The sequence below is a fragment of the Myiozetetes cayanensis genome, unplaced genomic scaffold, assembly GCF_022539395.1.
Source record: "Myiozetetes cayanensis isolate MyiCay16 unplaced genomic scaffold, myiCay2020 scf514, whole genome shotgun sequence".
Taxonomy (NCBI): domain Eukaryota; kingdom Metazoa; phylum Chordata; class Aves; order Passeriformes; family Tyrannidae; genus Myiozetetes; species Myiozetetes cayanensis.
This window is the reverse complement of record NW_026087759.1, coordinates 9,525-27,874: the sequence shown is the minus strand read 5'-3', so window position 1 is coordinate 27,874 and position 18,350 is coordinate 9,525. Positions and strand designations below refer to the sequence as shown.

Here is an 18,350-nt window from a genome sequence, read left to right as displayed (position 1 = left end):
CCCAAATCCCCTCTCTCTGTTGTTGCTTGGGCAAACTGTCAACAGTAGGTCTGGAAACACTTGGATATATCCCAAGGACATTGAATTGGAGGTCACCCTGTGCTCCAAGTTGCCTCTCACTGCACAGCAAGAAGGATTCCTCAGGAGCCCATTCCAGGGACCCTGCTCTCAATGCCCCCTTCAGGCAGCAAACCCCAGAGCTCAGGGCAGAGGGATGCAAAGAGATCTTCCTGAAAATAGGCTTGAATTTTGAATTTGTGAGACATGTAATATGTTTTGCTGATTGAGTCTGGCCTAATTCAGTTCTGCCTTTTTCTCCTGAATAGAAAACCAACCCCTCAGGCAGCAAATGCCCAACAGCAGCTCCATGGCCCAGTTCCTGCTCCTGGCATTCTCAGACAGGCGGGAGCTGCAGCTGCTGCACTTCTGGCTCTTCCTGGGCATCTCCCTGGCTGCCCTCCTGGGCAACGGCCTCATCCTCAGCGCCGTAGCCTGCGACCAGCACCTGCACACCCCCAGGGACTTCTTCCTGCTGCACCTCTCCCTCACAGACCTGGGCTGCATCTGCACCACTGTGCCCAAAGCCATGCACAACTCCCTCTGGAACACCACAACCATCTCCTACACAGGATGTGCTGCACAGGTCTTTTTCTTTGTCTTCTTGATTGGAACAGAGTTTTCCCTCCTGACCATCATGTGCTACGACCGCTACGTTGCCATCTGCAAACCCCTGCACTACGGGACCCTCCTGGGCAGCAGAGCTTGTGCCCACATGGCAGCAGCTGCCTGGCCCTCTGGGTTTCTCAATGCTCTGCTGCACACAGCCAATACATTTTCCCTGCCCCTGTGCCAGGGCAATGCCCTGGGCCAGTTCTTCTGTGAAATCCCACACATCCTCAAGCTCTCCTGCTCACACTCAGGCTACCTCAGGGAGATTGGCTTTCTTATATTAAGCTGTTCGTTAGGTTTTGGTTGTTTCATTTTCATGGTTTTCTCCTATGTGCAGATCTTCAGGGCTGTGCTGAGGATCCCCTCTGAACAGGGACAGCACAAAGCCTTTTCCACGTGCCTCCCTCACCTGGCCGTGGTCTCCCTCTTTGTCAGCACCATCATTTTTGCCTACCTGAGGTCCCCCTCCAACTCCTCCCCATCTCCGGATCTGACCCTGTCAGTTCTGTACTCGGTGGTTCCTCCAGCCTTGAACCCCCTCATCTACAGCCTGAGGAACCAGGAACTCAAGGATACCATAAGGAAAATGATGACTGGATGTTTTTCAGGAGCAATAACCTGTCTGTTTTCTTCTGCAGTACACTCATTGTGTAACACATTTTGGACCCAGCCTGCCTTCTAAAGGTTTTGATAGTTGTTGTAGTTGGGCGCTTTCCTGTTTTTTTTCCTCTGTTCATGTCATTAACACTGAGGTTTTTTTCTTCATCCCATATATAATTCACTTTCTTCCTCTTTTTTTTGTTTTTGACCCACAAAATATACAACTCACGAATCATGCTCTGTGTGCCTTTAAAGAATATAAATATTTGTGCAGCAAGATATTTGTCAAACATCCTCCCTGTGTTAGTTTGTACATGAGGAATCACAATCTCTGAGTGTAAGAAAGGACACAAATTCTTTTTCCCTGACTCTTCCTCCAAGACCTCCCCTGAAGGTGGAGGGCATTTCCATGTTTGCAGATGTGGAGGGGAAAAGAGTCCCAGCCCTGTCAGGGAGCACCAGAACTGGGTCTTTGCAGAGCTGCTGTCTCTCCACTCCCCCCTCTCCTTTGCTGTCCGTGTCCAAGGCCTGAGTGCTCTGGCAGCTCAGTCACTGTCCTGCTGTGTGTCAGTCCTGGGACCACAGGCAGGGACAGGCCCTGGGCACTGCTGGGACAGGGCTGGGCTCAGCACCAGCACTTCCATCAGCAAAGGGCTTCCCCTGCAGGCACTTCCTGAAGGCTGAGGGCTTTTCCCAAAACTGGTATGGAGAAGAAGTCCAAGGAATAGACTCTGTAAAGTCTTGTTGCTTTGTTGTTTCTCCATGCAGACAGTGCAGGGAGGGCAGGGACCCACTGGGACTGCAGGGCCTGAGGGCTGGCTCAGATGTTGTGTGTTGGTGGTCGACGGGCAATGGAGATGACAAAGGATCTCCAGGTCACCTGCCTGGGGCTCTGCAGCTTGTGCTGGCTCTGATGGCAGGGGAGGACTTGTGTGTAGGAAATGAGGAAGTGCAGGAGAGCACAGAGGATCTGCAGGGACAGCCCGTCCCATCCAGTCAGCAGTGACTGGAGCCCTGGAGCAGAATCCTGCCCAGGGTGGAGTCACCCAGACAGAAAGTACTAAATCTTGCTGGGAAGTGGCAAAGAGAGCTCTGCAACCCCAGGGGACACAGCAGTATCAGGGAAAACTCTTGCTCGGGACTTCTCTTGCCCTCAGTGAACTTGCACAGGTCAATCAAGAGCAGCCCCCCAAGCCATGGCCCAGCTCTGGAACAGCAGTGCCACCATGTCCGTATAATGTCCCCGATGCCCCTGTGATGTCACCAGACCTCTGTGATGTCACCGATGGCTTTGTGCCATCATGGCTGTCCCTTTGTTGTCAACATTGCCCTGTGATGTCACTGATCCCCAATAATGTCACTGACTTTCCTATGATGTCACCCCGCCCCTCTGATGTCATCAATGTCCCTGACATTGTCAGTGGTGTCTCTGTGAAGTCACCCCTCTCCTTGTGAAGTCACTGAAGTCTCCTGTGATGTCACCAGTGTCCCTGTGACATCATGGTTGTCTCTTTGTTGTCAACAGTCCCCTGTGACATCACTGGTCCCCAATGATGTCACTGCTGTCTCTGTGATGTCACCACTGTCCCTGGTGGTGTCACCAATGTCCCCGATGATGTCACTGCTGTCTATGGAATGTCACCCTTGTTATTTTGAAGTCACCAATGTCTCCTGTGATGTCACCAATGTCCCTGTGACATTATGGCTTTCCCATTGTTGTCACCAGTCACCTGTGATGTCACTGGTGTTTAATGATGTCCCTCTGTTGTCATTCTGATGTCACTGGTCCCCAGTGATGTCCCTGCTGTCTCAGTGATGTCGTCACTGCCCCCTGTGATGTCACCAATGTCACTGATGATGTCACAGGTGTCTGTGATGTCACCATGGTCCCCTATGATGTCATTGATAGTTCTGTGACATCACGGTTGTCCTTTTGTTGTCCCCCTGTGAGGTCACTGGTCCCCAATACTGTCACCGATGTCCCTGTGATGTCACCAATATCCTTTGTGATGTCACCAGTGTCACCGACTGTAGTGGTTTTGAGTCTAGGTCTTCCTTGGTGACCAGGTTGTAACCAAGGAACCAAGGCCATGTTCCAAGTATTCCATACGATTTTTATGCAAGCAAGAGTATAAATAAGAAGGGAGAGGAAGCTCTCACTCTCTTCTGGCAGACTGAAGGTGAAGGTTCTTTACTGTCATTTTGCCTGGGCAGAGGAGTGAGGCCTCGTGTGCTGGTTGGCCTTGAGAAGCAGATAGTGCTGGCAGTTGTTTGTTGCAGTTCACTGCTATCTTAAGGAAAGTATTTGGTTTTTTATCTCTTTTTCCCTGTTTCCCTTTTTCCCTTTCCCTTTCTTTTCCCCTTTTGGGAGGTTCCCTGTGGGTGGTCTCCTGTATATAATTCTAAATATATTTATAAATGTGTGTGGAATAAATACTTGGAATTCGGTTTGGTTTGGGTTCTTTTGATTTTTGTGTGGTCAAAGAGAGGGAGAGGGAGGGGGAAGATTTTTTCGCTGTGGTCCAGGTACTTGGGTGGGATCCAAGTCCAACCTGGGACATTTTTTGAAGGTTCCACTGAGACACCAGTGGGTTGTATTGGTAACAATTCCTGGGCAGGTGGCCAAGTTCTGCCAAACATCGACTTTGTTTGGAACAGTGTCGGGAGAGCTGCCAAGGGGGTTTGTTTAGGAACAGTGAAAACAACCATATAAATAATGGCCACTTTCCTAATTTTCAATGTACTTTTAGCAGCCTTCGCAACTGTTCTGGGTTCCTTCATGTGGGAACATCCAAATCCAAGAGTGTTCAATTGGACAGACATTTGGGACAGGTATTCCTCCTTCCTTGACATTAAACACTGGATGATAGAGATTCCCAAACTGACTGTTGCCTCTAATTATTATTTGAATTGTGTGGCAACAATTTTGTAAATGATGAAGGTGATGGACATATTTTTTAAAATTGGAAGGATTGTGTTGTGCTGGTTTCCTTGTTACAGGAAAGGCCGAACCTTGAAGGGATTAGCTGGAGCTTTGGAAAGGGACTTGAAAAGGGCAGTTCCTGGTTGGCAAGGAGCATGGGAAGATTTTGGTAAATGGATAGGGCGTGTGGCACCTCCCATTACTTGGGACTTCATGCCAAAACAGGCTTTTGATCCTAGTGAGATAGCCTGTGGTTTAATGTAGGATTGTCTTTCATACAAGGATCCAACTGCACCTGAAACCCGAAGGTTACAGGCTTTCTCTCCTGGGGGAAAGGTCGTGACTTCCCAAAGAGTCCCATGGCAGATGGGTGGGGCTGCACTGTGGGGGTGTGGGGCGTTGGTTCTTTGGTTTCCAGGGGCTATTCCAGAATGGAGAGGTCAGGCCAGGACATCATAAAGGGGCATATGGGTGGGGCTGCATTCTGACCTTGTGTGGTGTTGGTTCTTTGGTTGCTAAGGGCTATTCCGGAATGGAGAGGGTAGGCTGTGACATCACAAAAGGGCCTCAAGCACAGGGGTTGGTTTAGTGGGTTGACCCTGGCTGGATTTCAAACACCCACTAAAAGCTGCTACCTCCCCCTCCCTCTGCAACTCCACAGAGGAGAGAAAAAAAACAGCTGAGGATTCCTGAGTAGAGATAAGGGTGGGGAGAAAGTCACTTACTAATAGGCAGACCAGACTCAAAGTAGGTTTCGTTCTTAAATTTATTACTGACAGGATAAAAGCCAAAGAGTGAAAAATAAAACAGTTGGAAAAACACCTTCCCTCCACCCCTCCTTCCACCTTTTCCCTCCTCCCCCCAGCGGTGTAGCGGGACGGGATGGAGGTTACAGTCAGTTGTTGTTTCTGTCACTGCTCAGGGAGAGGAGTTGGATCCTTCCCTGCTCCCGTGGGGTCCCTCCCATGGGAGACAGTCCTGGATGGACCTCTGCAGTGAATCCATCCCTCGGGCAGCAGCTCTTCCCACCCTGCTGTCCTGTGGGTCCCTCCTCCACGGGGTCAGTCCTTCAGGGATGAGCTGACCCAGCATGGGTCCCCCACAGGGGCCATGAGTCCTGCCAGGAAAAACCTGCTCCAGCCTGGGCTTCCCTCTGCACGGGCTGCAGGTCCCTGCCAGGACCTGCTCCATCCTGGGCCTGCCCCGGGGTCACAGCCTCCTTCCTGCATCCCCCTGCTCCAGCGTGGGAGCCTCCAGGGGCTGCAGGGGGGTCTCTGCACCCCGATGCTCCCCCAGGGGCTGCAGGGCCTGGAGTACCTCCTTCTCCTCCTTCTGCACCACCCTTGGGGTCTGCATTGCTGTTCCCACATTCCCACTCCCCTCTTCCCTGGTTGCAATTCCTTCTGGCCCTAAATCTGTTATCCCAGAGCTGTTCCTGTTGCTCCTGATGGGCTTGGCCTTGGCCAGCGGCAGCAAGTCCGTCCTGGAGCAGCTGGCATTGGCTCCACAGGGAAGGGGAAGTTTCTGGCAGCTTCCAACAGAGGCCACCCCTGGAGCCCCCCCTGCTACCAAAACCCAGCCACAGAAACCCACTGTCTTGTGCAGCTCTTTCTCCAAACCAAGCAGGTGGGAGTTGGTGCCAAGGAGCTGAAACCTGCAGGCCCAGCCTATAGTGGAGGAAGCTCAGATTTGCCCAAGGCTGCTTTGAGTCCCAGGGCTTGGATGAGGGAATGGTGGGGTGTGGATAAGGATAAAGTCTGATGGATTGTCAGACACAAAGGATCTTGAGGTTCTTATCTATTCAGACTGAATTAGGAGGTGCTTGGGATCCATATCGACTGGGGAATGCTGATATCAATGTAAAAACAGTTAAAAATAAACAGGTCACAAAAAAGACACCTTTATTCGTTGGTTTAATAATACAATATATTCACTTGGATTGCACTACTGAGCTCTGTCTAATTAACCACAAAAGAATTGAAGACTTAGAAGTAAATTTTCCCAGGGGCCTGTCTGGTTAAGATGCCATCACTGAAAGAGAGTGTGGAGGAATGAGCAGACAAGGACACCATCCCTGGGGCTGGGGAAGCAGGAACTCAGAGTCACTGGTTCCAGGTGGCAAATGGACTGTGGGATGTTTGTGTGAGAGCCCATAATGGGTGTGCTGGTTTCAAGGGGAGTCCAGTTAAATTTCTTCCCCATGGCCAGTGCAGGGCTGTGTTTTGGATTTGTGCTGAACACAGGGTTGATAATCACAGAGTCACAGAATGGGCTGAGTTGGAAGGGACCAACAAGAATCATCCAGTCCAACCCTTAGCCCTGCACAGGACCATCCCCAAGGCTCACACCATGAGCCTGAGAGGATCATCCAAAACACTCCTTGAGCTCTGTCAGCCTTGGTGCTGTGCCCACTGCCCTTGGGAGCCTGTTCAGTGCCCAACCACCCTCTGGGGGAAGAACATTTTTCGAAAATCCAACCTAACCCTGCCCTGACACAACTCCAGGCCATTCCCTCAGACCTGTCCCTGGTCCCCCCAGAGCAGAGCTCATGGCCTGCCCCTCCTCTGCCCCTGCCCAGAAAGTTGTGACTGCAGTGAGGTCTCCCCTCAGTCTCCTCCAGCTGAACACACCAAGTGTCCTCAGTGTCCTCACACACCTTCCCCTCAAGGCCCTTCCCCATCCTTGTGACCTCCTTTGGACACTCTCCAATGGCTCAATCTCTCCCTTCCTTTGTGTTCCTCCAAACTGCCTAAATCTTGCAGGTGAGGCCGCCCCAGGGCAGAGCAGAGCGGGACAATCCCCTCCCTGATGCCCCCAGCACAGGCTTGGCCCTCCTGGCTGCCAGGGCACTGCTGACTCAGGGACAACTGGCACCCACCAGCACCCCCAGGGCCCTTTCCCAACCTCTCATTCCCAGTGTGTCCGTCCATACGAGGTTGCCCCATCCCAGGGTACAATCCTGGAGGGGGTTGGGTTACAGGATGGGTGCTGGGAAGGCAGGCTGGCAGTTGTAGTTGCTGTGCCCAGGCAGCCAAATCCTGAGGGCCGCAACCAGCGCCAAGACCCCTGGGGGGGAGGCGTGACTGCCCCATCTCCATGGAAACCGTTGGCGCCGGAGCTTTGCTGTACTGGCCGCACCAACAAACATACACACCTAGTGGAACAGCATTCCGTTATTCTATGTTTTATGGACAAGTCTTTAGAAAGTACTAGAAGAATTTTTATGTAGAATAATTTACTTAAAAGCCTAATTCCAAAATATCTTCTTCAGCAAAGGCAGTTTTTGCCAGGAGAAAAAGCAAGACCCTCTCAGCTCTCTAAAACCCCTATTTAAAGATCAACTGAGAACCCACGAATACTAAATATCCTTTGATATAAATCCCTCTATTAAGTTCAATTTTTCCAAACTAGGCAAACACATATGCTCTGGAAAGCATTAAACTCATTTAATGAAAATTATAAGAAGCAAAACTTCCTTAAAATGTTTTTCCCTACAAGAACTGCCTTTAGCCCTGTGTTTATATTGATAAGAGAGAAAAATTTCCACAATGCCTTGTTAATACGTTTTATAAGTTTCTAACTCCGCTGTAGTTTTGTTTAAATTACTAGTAGTAAAAAATTGCTAAATGTTGCTTAAAATTGTTGTTCTTAAATGCATCTACTTAAATTTAACTGTTGTAACTATCTTAAGTAATGTAATCAGTATCTTTAAGAATTTCTTTTTTTTATTAATAACACATGAAAATGTTGTTATCCCTGAAAAGTGTATACAACATGAAAAAAAAAAAATCATTAACCTTTCAACTTCAAAAAAACCCCACAAAAACGGTGAAATTACCTAACTCACATCTGTTTCTTCCACAATAATCACTTAAAACTGACTGAACTATTAATAACAAAAATGCAAGCTTTTTTCTTATAGGTAAGAAGCAAATGGAAGAAGCAACTAGACAAAAGCTGAAGACTGCCTACACCTCAACAACCAGAGATAACTTGAAATGACTGACTTAAACTGACCTCAGAGAAGACACTGAATTTCAAGCTGTGTTAACAAATTGTAATAGTAACTTATCTATTAAATTTTCTAAGTACAAACTCAGAAATACGGACATTACTTACCAGTATTATATCTCTGAATTCATTAAGTGTTCAAAACAAAAAAGGGTGGGAAAGAATGCGTATGCGCATAAGTAAATGCTGGATCAAAACAAATCAGATTTAAATTTGTTAAACCTATATATTCTTTATACTAAAAACAAGTACAGTAGTTGAACATGAATACCAGGAATGACAAACTGACAAGCTCATAACCAATTACTACTTAAAATACAAAATGTGTGGCTGAAAAATAAAGACAAAGATTACGGGTATGCATGAATGTAGAGAGAGTGAATTGGCCGCCAGAATGAGTGAGAGATTGTGTGGACGTGTGAATGCATGTGAACCAAAATGCACCTTATGCCATATACCTGAAACAAGCACGCTCACACAGCAAACACTACCTCTGCCACATCCCCCTAATAGGGGATAGCTGAGAACAAAACATTCCTCCCCCTAAAACTTTTTTTCTTTAAATAAAAGTAAGTTTTCCCCAGTTACATATAGACCCTCAGATAATAAAGTTTTTATTCTACCCAAATGCACGAGACCCTTAAGTAAATAGGGCTTAAGTAAGAAAAAAGTTACTATGTCAAAAAATATCCTGTTGATAAGTAGTTAAGGATTTTAAAAGTGCACTGTTTTATATCTTGTTATTAATAAAACCAGGGGAATTGTGGGGTTTCGGGTTATAGTATGGGTGCTGGTAAGGCATGCAGGCAGTTGTAGTTCTTACTCTATCACACATGTGCAGTTAAATGATTGTGTATGACTGGCTAAGAAAGTCATGTGTTGTGACCTGTTACCATTTGAAACTACTTTTTAAGCTCTTGTCTCTTTCAACAAAGGATACTTTTTTACACACCACATTGGTGTCTCTCTGGTCCCTAGGACTCTTTATTTATTTTGTTAATACTACTGCTACAGAATCTGGCATTTTCCCCTGGGGAAGTTCTCAGGGCTCCCAAAGAGCCTGGACATCACTTGTTGTCCCGGGGGCTCCATGGGGACCTCCCAGAGGTCATCCTGAGCAATCTCCTGGAATCAAAGGCTCTGTGGGGACACTGCAGGGCCATGTGGAGTCCAGGGGCCATTGGGACACTGGGGAAACTCATGGAATGAAGAGACCACTATTGCACTGCTGAATGCCATGGAATCCAAGGGCCATTGTGACCCTGCAGGGCCTCCTAGAGCTGAAGGGACCATTGTGACACTGTCAAACCTGGCGGAATCAAGGGCCCAGGGAGACAGTGCAGGTCCTCAATCAACCCAAGGTAACATGGAAAGCACAGAAACTCCTGGCATCAAGGGGTCACTGTGACACTGTGGGAACTCATGGAATGAAGGGCTCATTGGGACACTGCAGGGCCTCGAGGAACCTTGTCTGTTGGGAAACACAAAGGGATGTGTGGGAGTGTTTCACTGACAACCAGGAGAATTTTGGAGAGGGACCTTTACACACCCAGATCTTGATGTGTCCACACATCTCTGCCTGGGTGTGGGTGTTGTTGCTTTAAGAGACTATGGAGAAAAAGACTCCAGGCCAATTTAGGTAGGAGATAACATAAAGAGACCTGGTCCTTTAATGAGTCCTTAGGCCTAGAGGAATATATACCATGTGTGCTCCCACAAGACAGGAGTTTTATGATTTTATAAAAAAAATCCAATCCCAGGTTTATGCACTGCGAGTTCTGCCCCATTCTGCCCCCTAACACACTCCCTTCAGGAATTGGGTGTGGTGTCTTTGGGGCCCCTTCTTCCTCATCTTCATCTTCACAGCACACACAATCCTGGGAGTTCCTGAAGAGTTCTGCCTAGAGGGTCACTGTGTCTGCGTGATATCTTCTAGTCCAGGCCTTAGGGTGTTTTTCTACAGTTCTACCTTGAAAAGAAGAATAAAAATGGAGTTTAGAGGGATGGATATGGAATGGGGTAGTAAGGTTTGGTAGATGTAAATACTCTGTTAAGGGTAAGGGATATAATACAGCTACATTAAAATATATTCACTACAAAACTAGTTCTAAAATCTACAAAAGTTAAAAAAACCCCAATGATCTGAGATATCAGTGTGAATTAACTGTGGTGTGAGTGTTGTTATTGTGAATCTATAATTCAGTCTCTGTTCAGTTCTAGTAAATGCTATTGAATCCCTTAGTAACTGTTAAGTTGGTCAATGATTAAGTGCTACTAATCTCTTTTGCCCCCTTATAGTTAGATCCAAATCCTTTGCACCCTGACTTTTTCCATCCTATGTCTCTGTGTAAATCATTCCCCTTCATAAAAAAAATATATTTCTGTGACTTCCACTTAAAAATCTTCCTCCTCAGTTAAACTACAAAACAACTCCAATTAGTTGTTGAAGAATTGAAAACATGAAGACAATTAAAGGAAGGAAAAATATTTGTTTGTCTTTATTTTAATGAGTCTGGTAAGGCGGGAGGTGAAGAGCGAGGTTGATCATACAGGGTCAGTCTGGATCTCCTGATGAGAAACTCAGCACCAAGATCACTTGGAGAACAGCCCTATCACCTCTCCTCTGAACTGAAAAATATCCATCCTTGAATTAAAAAAAGACTTCTTTTCAAATTGCCTTAAAGACAATTAAAGGAAGACAAAGAGATCCTGAGGGATTTCTGGATTTTAATGAGCCCCACAGTGTCTTTAGAGAAAAGTCCATCATTCTCAACTATTGAAAGAAGATTGAAGAAACTGCTCAAGAAGTCAGAAGCCAAAGCCCAAGTCCCTTGAAGCATTGCTGGGCCCCACTGAGGGCAGGCACTGACAAAGCCTCCCCAGGGACTCCTTCGAGCAGATCCTTGCAGGCCACGAGTGCAGGCAGACAAAGGAAAGTTGCTTGTGGTGGCCTGAGGGGCAGAGGCAGCTGCCAGAGCCAAGGGCACAAAGGCCTGGGTGCCTTTGGGCCTTGCAGCCCTGCCAGAGCCCTTGGCCATCTCTGCTGCAGGCTGTGCTCCCCTGGCCCTGCTGCTCCTCTGGCCTTGCAGGCTGCACACACCCCTCCTGCTTTCCCACCCCCCTCCCAGCAGCATTTCTGGGCCCTCCCTGATGGCTCTGCTGTCCCCCAGCTCTGGCTACTGCCATGTGCACTTGGCCTTCTTGGCTTGGATGCTGAGCCCCTGTGCCCCAGGACATCCCTGAGAGAGCCCAGGCCCTTCTGCTGGGGGTCCCTGCAGAGCTGAGCAGATCCAGGTCACCTCCCATTGCTCTGCCAACCCCTTGGGGCTGCTCTGGGCCCTGCAGGTCTTTGTCCTGCTCCCAAGGGCTGTGGGGGTGCTTCATGGTCAGGGCTTGGGCTTTAGAGCTCAGGGTGGGGATTGGGCAGAACTTTGACAGGTTTGTTGTTCTGCTCGCAATGTCTGGTTCAGGATAAGAGGAAGAGTTTTTTGGGCTGGGTCAGGATGTATGCAGCAAGACCGTGGAGCCTAGCAGCAAGGAAAAGAATGTAAATAAGAGGTGAACATCCAATCATATGTGAAGGGTAGAGGTAAATTATAGATGACAGAGCTAAGAATAGTTTTGGTATGTAAGATTCTACAGTCAATGTGTGAGTGCAGCTGTGTGAGAACAAGATGTAATATATTGGATGAAGGAATAAAAGCTGAATTTAGGCCATCATCATAGAATACCCAGTCTTTATTATTATGGTCTTCCTTGTTAACAACAACAGCTTCTCATATTAACAATGCAGGTTTGGGATTGGCGTGGGTATTAGAGGACAAAAAAGTCTGGAGTTCTGGATTTGGGCTTCACCTTTGAGGTCAGGTTGAGGTCGGGATGTGGTGGTTCTCCCCCAGCTGGCCTGGGGGATTCGGGAAGAATTAAAATTAACAGGAACCTTTGTTCAGGGGAGAATTACGCCCGGACCCGGAAGTTGTAACAATCTGGTTTTCCGGTAAAATGTGCTGAACACAGCAAAATGTGTTTCGTGACATGCGCAGTAAGCAGAGTTATATAACACCGTTAGTGGCCAATGGAAGAATATTTATGTATGTGGGAACCAGTGGAGAGTTGACATGTGTAGCCTAAAAAGTGTATAAAAGCAGCAGACATCGTGCAATAAAGTGTTCCAGCCTCTGGATCCACACGGGTTTTGTGTCGTGTCCCGCCTCAACCGCGACAATTGGAGACCCCGACGCGAGCAACGGAGGAAGAGCGAAGAGAAGAAGCAGCGAAAAAGAAGACCTGGACTTTGCCACCGAGCGAGCCCTGACCGGCGATCCGCAGAAGACGAAACAGAGACGCAGCACGGCAGACCCGGGGCTTGGGGTCAGCGCTGTTTGCTGTGGCAGCCTCTGCCGCTGCTCTTCTGCTGAACCGAAAGAGGAGAGGTCTCCGCCTTACCTCTGCCTCCGGTTTTTGTTACGGAGCAGCCAGGCTTTTTGCAATCGTCTGCCGCAGCAGCTTAGCTTGCTAACTCGGAGCTGAGGAGATCGAACTTGGAGTCTGCACTCGCTGCTTGCCTTTTTGAAAACTCCGCCTTTGCTTTTGCTGCCGCGTCTGCCCCCCCGCCTGCTTTCGCCAGCCAAGCCGAGCTGAGGAATCTGAGCTGAGCTGCGCCTGCTGGCCCGTTGCTAGGTAACAACGATAGCTGAGTAACAGAGTTGTGGCTGGGGTTTTTAACCCCTGCGGCTGCGAACTTTAGTTGCTATATTGCCGTACTACTGTTTTGCTATTCTGCCTTTGTTGCTGCTTAATTTTCTCTTCGCTAAACTGCCTTACAGTCTAAAGTAATTTCTGTAAGTCAGTCCTCTAACTTGGTCAAGTAAATAATTACACGTCCCGAACGAGGACGGAGAAAGACAGCTTTGAGATAGCTGTTGGAGGCGGGAAAACTCCGGTGTAGCTAATAAGAACGACAAGGGAGTCGTTCATAGGCCGGCCAAAAATATTTTTGAGACACCTGTTTAAAAAACAGGTGAGCCACCGGAGCAAAAATGGGTTCCATGTTGTCCAAAGAGGATGAAACTATCATTCAAATGTGGCAAATGCTGTTGGAAGAACATGGAGTTAAGATGAGTACCTTGTTCCTACAAAAAATGTTGAAGTGGAGCAAAGACCAGGGTTTTCAGGCAACATCTGAGGTTGCCTTTAGTGAATCTGTGTGGGATGATTTAGGCCGTCGGTTATTTGAAGCATCCACACACGGAGATGAGAGAGCAGTACAATTACTAACTACATGGCGGGTGTTAAGGGAAACACTGCAAGACCATAAAAAATCAGGAGGTTCTGGGGCAGTGTCGGTTGCTGTCCCTAGAGAAGCTTCTACAGGAGCTTCCACAGAAACTCCTAGGGAGACCTCTGGGAATGCTCAAGGGAAAAGTTCTGGGAACTCTGTAACTCCTGATATCACAAATCCTCCCCCTGTAAATCCTGCTGCTGCCAGCTCTCCTGCTGTGACTCCTTCGGCCCCTCTGCTCGAACCTTGTGAGAGCAAAACTCCCTTAGTTTCGCCTCCTCCCCCCTCTAAGGGCGGGGGGGCGAAGCTTTCAAAAGTAAAAGGGTTTCATTCAGCAAAACGGGGGCTGTTATGGGATGATTCAGATGAGATATACGGACCTAGGTCCCCTGCGGTCAAGAGTAGGTCCTATAAATCTCCGCAGGAATTGGCAAAAACTTCTCCTGCTAAAATCGGCAAGGCCAAAGGCAAGAGGGCTCATAAACACCTCCCAGAGCCTTCTGATCCTCCTATGTATCCTCCTCTGCCATCGGGATCTGATAGCCATTCTGATGAAAGCGAGGAGGAGACATCTGAGGAGGACGCTTTCGTGCCTGTACAATCACAAAAGGCACAAAGCAGTATCGTCCGTCACAAGCCTTCTCGAAAGTGGAAGCTGCCCCCTGCACAAGTTACCGTCCGGCCCCGTGATCCTTTAACATTCTGGCAAATGGTCAAAGCTCGGGCGATGCAAGAGGGAAATTGGGAGTTAGCAGATCAGATTGATGCCCCGTGGGAGGGTGCTTCTCATCAGGTAGCCTGCTTACCAAGTGGGGAGGCTGGGGCTTTCCCGGTGGTGAGGGGGGATCCAGCTAATGGACAGCCTGATGAGCACCGCCCATTTTCATGGAAGGTGATTCAGGAGTTACAAAAAACAGCAGTGCAGTATGGGTCCAACTCAGCCCCTACTATGCGTATGCTTAGGCTATTGGCTATGGAGGAAATGACCCCATATGATATACAGATGCTTGCCCAGATTCTATTTCCCCCAGTGCAATTCTCAGTATTCCAGTCAGTCTGGTTCAAAAGGGCTGCAGCACAGGGATTAAGAAATTTGCAATGGCCTCAAGATGACCCCCGGTATGGAAATGGTGGTGATGTCCTTACTGGTACAGGACAGTTTTCTAACCCTCAACATCAGGCACAATGGCCTCCTTTAGTATTAGAGCAAGTTAAAGCTGTAGGCATGGAGGCAATTTTTCGTACTGCTGAGCTGTCAGCTCCTAAACCCAGATATGCCTCTATTAGGCAAGGTGCTAATGAGCCATATTTGCCTTTTGTTGAGAGACTACTGGCTTCTGTGGAGAAGCAGATTTATGATGCTAATCTGCGTGATGCCATGGTGAAACAGTTAGCAAGAGACAATGCCAATGCAGACTGTCGGAAGATCCTTCATACTTTACCAGATGATGCCTCACTTGATGATATGATTCAAGCATGTTCAAAAGTAGACTCAGTGGACTACCAGATGGCTGCATTGGCTAAGGCTATGGCTGCGGTTAATACCACAGGCCATCGCTGTGTCTCTTGCGGTAAAAAGGGCTCCCGGAAATCAAAAAAGAATTCACCCACACAATCAGCAATAACAACTTGCCTTAGATGTGGGAAAGCAGGGCATTTTGCTAAGAACTGTCGGTCAACTCATCACGCTGATGGACATGTGCTGTCGGGAAACGGGAAGACGAGCGCGAGGCAGCGCGCTCTGACACAAGTACCTGCTCCGATCAATCAGCTAACCCAGCACTTCCAGAGACCACAGGCCTATGCGACCGATTGTCAGGAGAGACGAGGGGAGCAGCCGGGATGGATGTATCCACAGCTTCAACAGTAACCATTTCCACCATGGGGGTTCATAAAGTCCCTCTGGACGCTTGGGGACCTATTGGGAGGGGCTTAAGTGCCTTGCTAATTGGTAGGTCGAGTGCTACCATCCAGGGGATCATGGTGCATGTCGGAGTAATCGATGCCGATTACACCGGACAGATATGTGCCATGGTATCGACACCCACCCCCCCTCTTTGTATTGAAAAGGGAACGTGCATTGCTCAACTTATACCCTTTATGAGCTGTGTTCCTAGGACAAAAGATGTCACCCGAGGCACAGGAGGATTTGGATCCACTGGAGTTCCTCAAGTCCATTGGACAACGACTGTGAAGGACTGTCGGCCTCAAATGACCTGCGTGCTGAGTATGGCACACGCGTCTCCCGCTACAGCAAAGGTATCTGGCTTGCTGGACACTGGTGCGGACATTACCATCATTTCCCTAAAGGACTGGCCTGCTTCTTGGCCCTTGGTCCCGGCCTCTCAGGCTGTTATAGGTCTGGGAGGTACTTCCACTGGGTCTCTTGCGGCTAAACCAGTGCTCATCACCAACCCAGAGGGCCAGGCTGCCACCCTTCGGCCCTATGTGGTTGCAGCACCTTTGAACTTGTGGGGACGGGACTGCCTTTCTCAGTGGGGAGTCCGTCTCACTACGGATTTTCCCTAGGGGTCACTGTGATGCAGGGTGTGAGACAACCCACAGTAGCTTTAAAATGGTTATCAGATAAGCCTGTGTGGGTTGAACAGTGGCCCCTTAACAAAGAGAAACTTATTGCCCTGCACACTCTAGTTAAAGAACAGTTGGAAGCAGGTCATATCGAACCATCACACAGTCCATGGAACACTCCTGTGTTTGTCATAAAGAAGAAATCAGGGAAATGGAGGCTCCTGCAGGATTTACGTCGAGTCAATGAGGTGATGGCTACCATGGGAGCATTGCAGCCAGGGTTACCCTCGGCAACAATGATTCCCATGAATTGGCCTATTGTTATCATTGACTTGAAAGACTGCTTCTTTACCATTCCCCTACATGCAGACGATAAGGAAAAGTTTGCATTTACTGTTCCTTCGATAAACCGTGCTGAGCCTTCTAAACGGTATCACTGGAAGTTTTTGCCACAGGGCATGAAAAATTCACCCACAATTTGTCAATGGTTTGTTGCCCAGGCCTTGAGCCCTGTTAGAGAGACCTATCCGGAAGGGTATTGTTACCATTATATGGATGATATCCTCCTAGCGGCTCCTTCCAGTGAGATGCTGTCTGCCATGGAGTCCAACACCCATGCTTCTCTGAAACAGTATGGTTTGATTGTGGCTCCTGAGAAAGTACAGCGTGCTCAGCCATGGCTTTACCTTGGCATGAAGGTACTCGAACGTACCGTTCAGCCACAGGCCCTCAAATTGGGAACAAATATTAGGACTCTAAATGATGTCCAAAAATTGGCAGGGACTATAAATTGGTTGCGTCCCTATCTTGGCCTGACTCCATCCCAAATTCAGCCTTTACTTGATCTTCTTAAAGGCGATTCTGACCTTCGAGCTCCTCGGAAATTGACCCCCCAAGCAAAGCAAGTTATTGCTTTAGTGGAACAGTGCATGCAAACTAAACACTTATGGAGAATTGCCACTGATGTTGCAATTCATGTGTATATTCTTATCGAAAGCATGGTTCCTTTTGCCATGATTGCACAATGGAACCCTGCCTGGCAAGATCCCCTGCATGTGCTAGAATGGCTTTTCCTGTCAGTGCGCTCCAAGAAAACAGCTCCCGGTTTGTTTGAGCTTCTGGCACAGCTAATTGTCAGAGCACGTACCCGTTGCACGGAACTTGTTGCACGTGACCCTGAGGTCATTGTAGTTCCTGTGCAACTAGACTATTTTAAATGGTGCATGGCCAACAGTTCCGCCTTACAAGCGGCACTGACCAATTATACTGGTACTATTAAGTACCATTTGCCCTCCCACCCCCTGTATAAATTGCACGAACAAGTCACGTTAAGTCAGAAGCTGCTTTCTTGCACAACGCCTGTGCCTGGACCCACTGTATTTACTGATGGGTCTGGAAAGACAAACAAGGCTGCTGTGACTTGGCACGATGGTCACAGTTGGCAACACATTGTCGAACTCCAGGAAGGTTCACCCCAGGTCGTCGAATTACGCGCAGTTACTATTGCGTTTCAGCATTTTTCCTGCCCCCTCAATATAGTCACTGATTCTGCATATGTGGCTGGCTTAGTTCGACGCCTGGATAAAGCGGTCCTTCGAGAGGTTTCAAATGCCCTTTTGTTTGGGGTCCTTCGTCTGTTGTGGGAAACGATTCAAAAACGTACTAATTCTTATTATATTTTACATGTGCGCAGTCATACCACTTTGCCAGGTTTCATCGCCACGGGGAATGCTCGCGCAGATCGCCTTGTTTCACCAGCCGCTTTGGGTCCAGTGCCCGATCTTCGTCAACAGGCCATCACTTCGCATCAATTTCTTCACCAAAGCTGGCGTGCCTTGGAACGGCAGTTTCATTTGACGTCTGCTGAAGCCCGCTCCATTATTGCTGCATGCCCTGACTGTCAAGGTCAATCGGTACCTGCCTTTTATGGCACTAACCCGAGAGGGCTGCAAGCTTTACAGATCTGGCAAACTGATGTGACCCACATTGCGGAATTTGGCCGTTTGAAATGCGTACATGTATCTGTGGATACCTTCTCCTCTGTTATAGTCGCTACTGCCCATGCAGGTGAAACTGCCCGGGATGTCATTCGCCATTGGCTGCGGGCCTTTTCTACGTGTGGAGTGCCACACCAAATTAAGACTGATAATGGCCCTGCTTATCTCTCTTCCCGGGTGCAATCTTTTCTCCGAATGTGGGGAATTTCTCACGTCACTGGTATTCCTCACTCTCCCCAGGGTCAAGGTATTGTGGAACGAGCACATGGTATCCTTAAGCGTCAATTAGAAAAACAGAAGGCGGGAATGTCTGGGGAAACCCCCGAAGCTCGCCTCGCTA

General features: G+C 48.4%; 1 protein-coding gene across 1 annotated transcript; it reads left to right on the top strand.

Moving 5' to 3' along the window:
• Positions 1-349: 349 nt before the first annotated feature.
• LOC126649906 (olfactory receptor 14J1-like) lies at positions 350-1,351 on the top strand. Its single transcript, XM_050334271.1, has one exon. It carries the CDS (start codon positions 350-352, stop codon positions 1,349-1,351), a length of 1,002 nt encoding a protein of 333 aa, XP_050190228.1.
• The last annotated feature ends 16,999 nt before the right edge of the window (positions 1,352-18,350 follow it).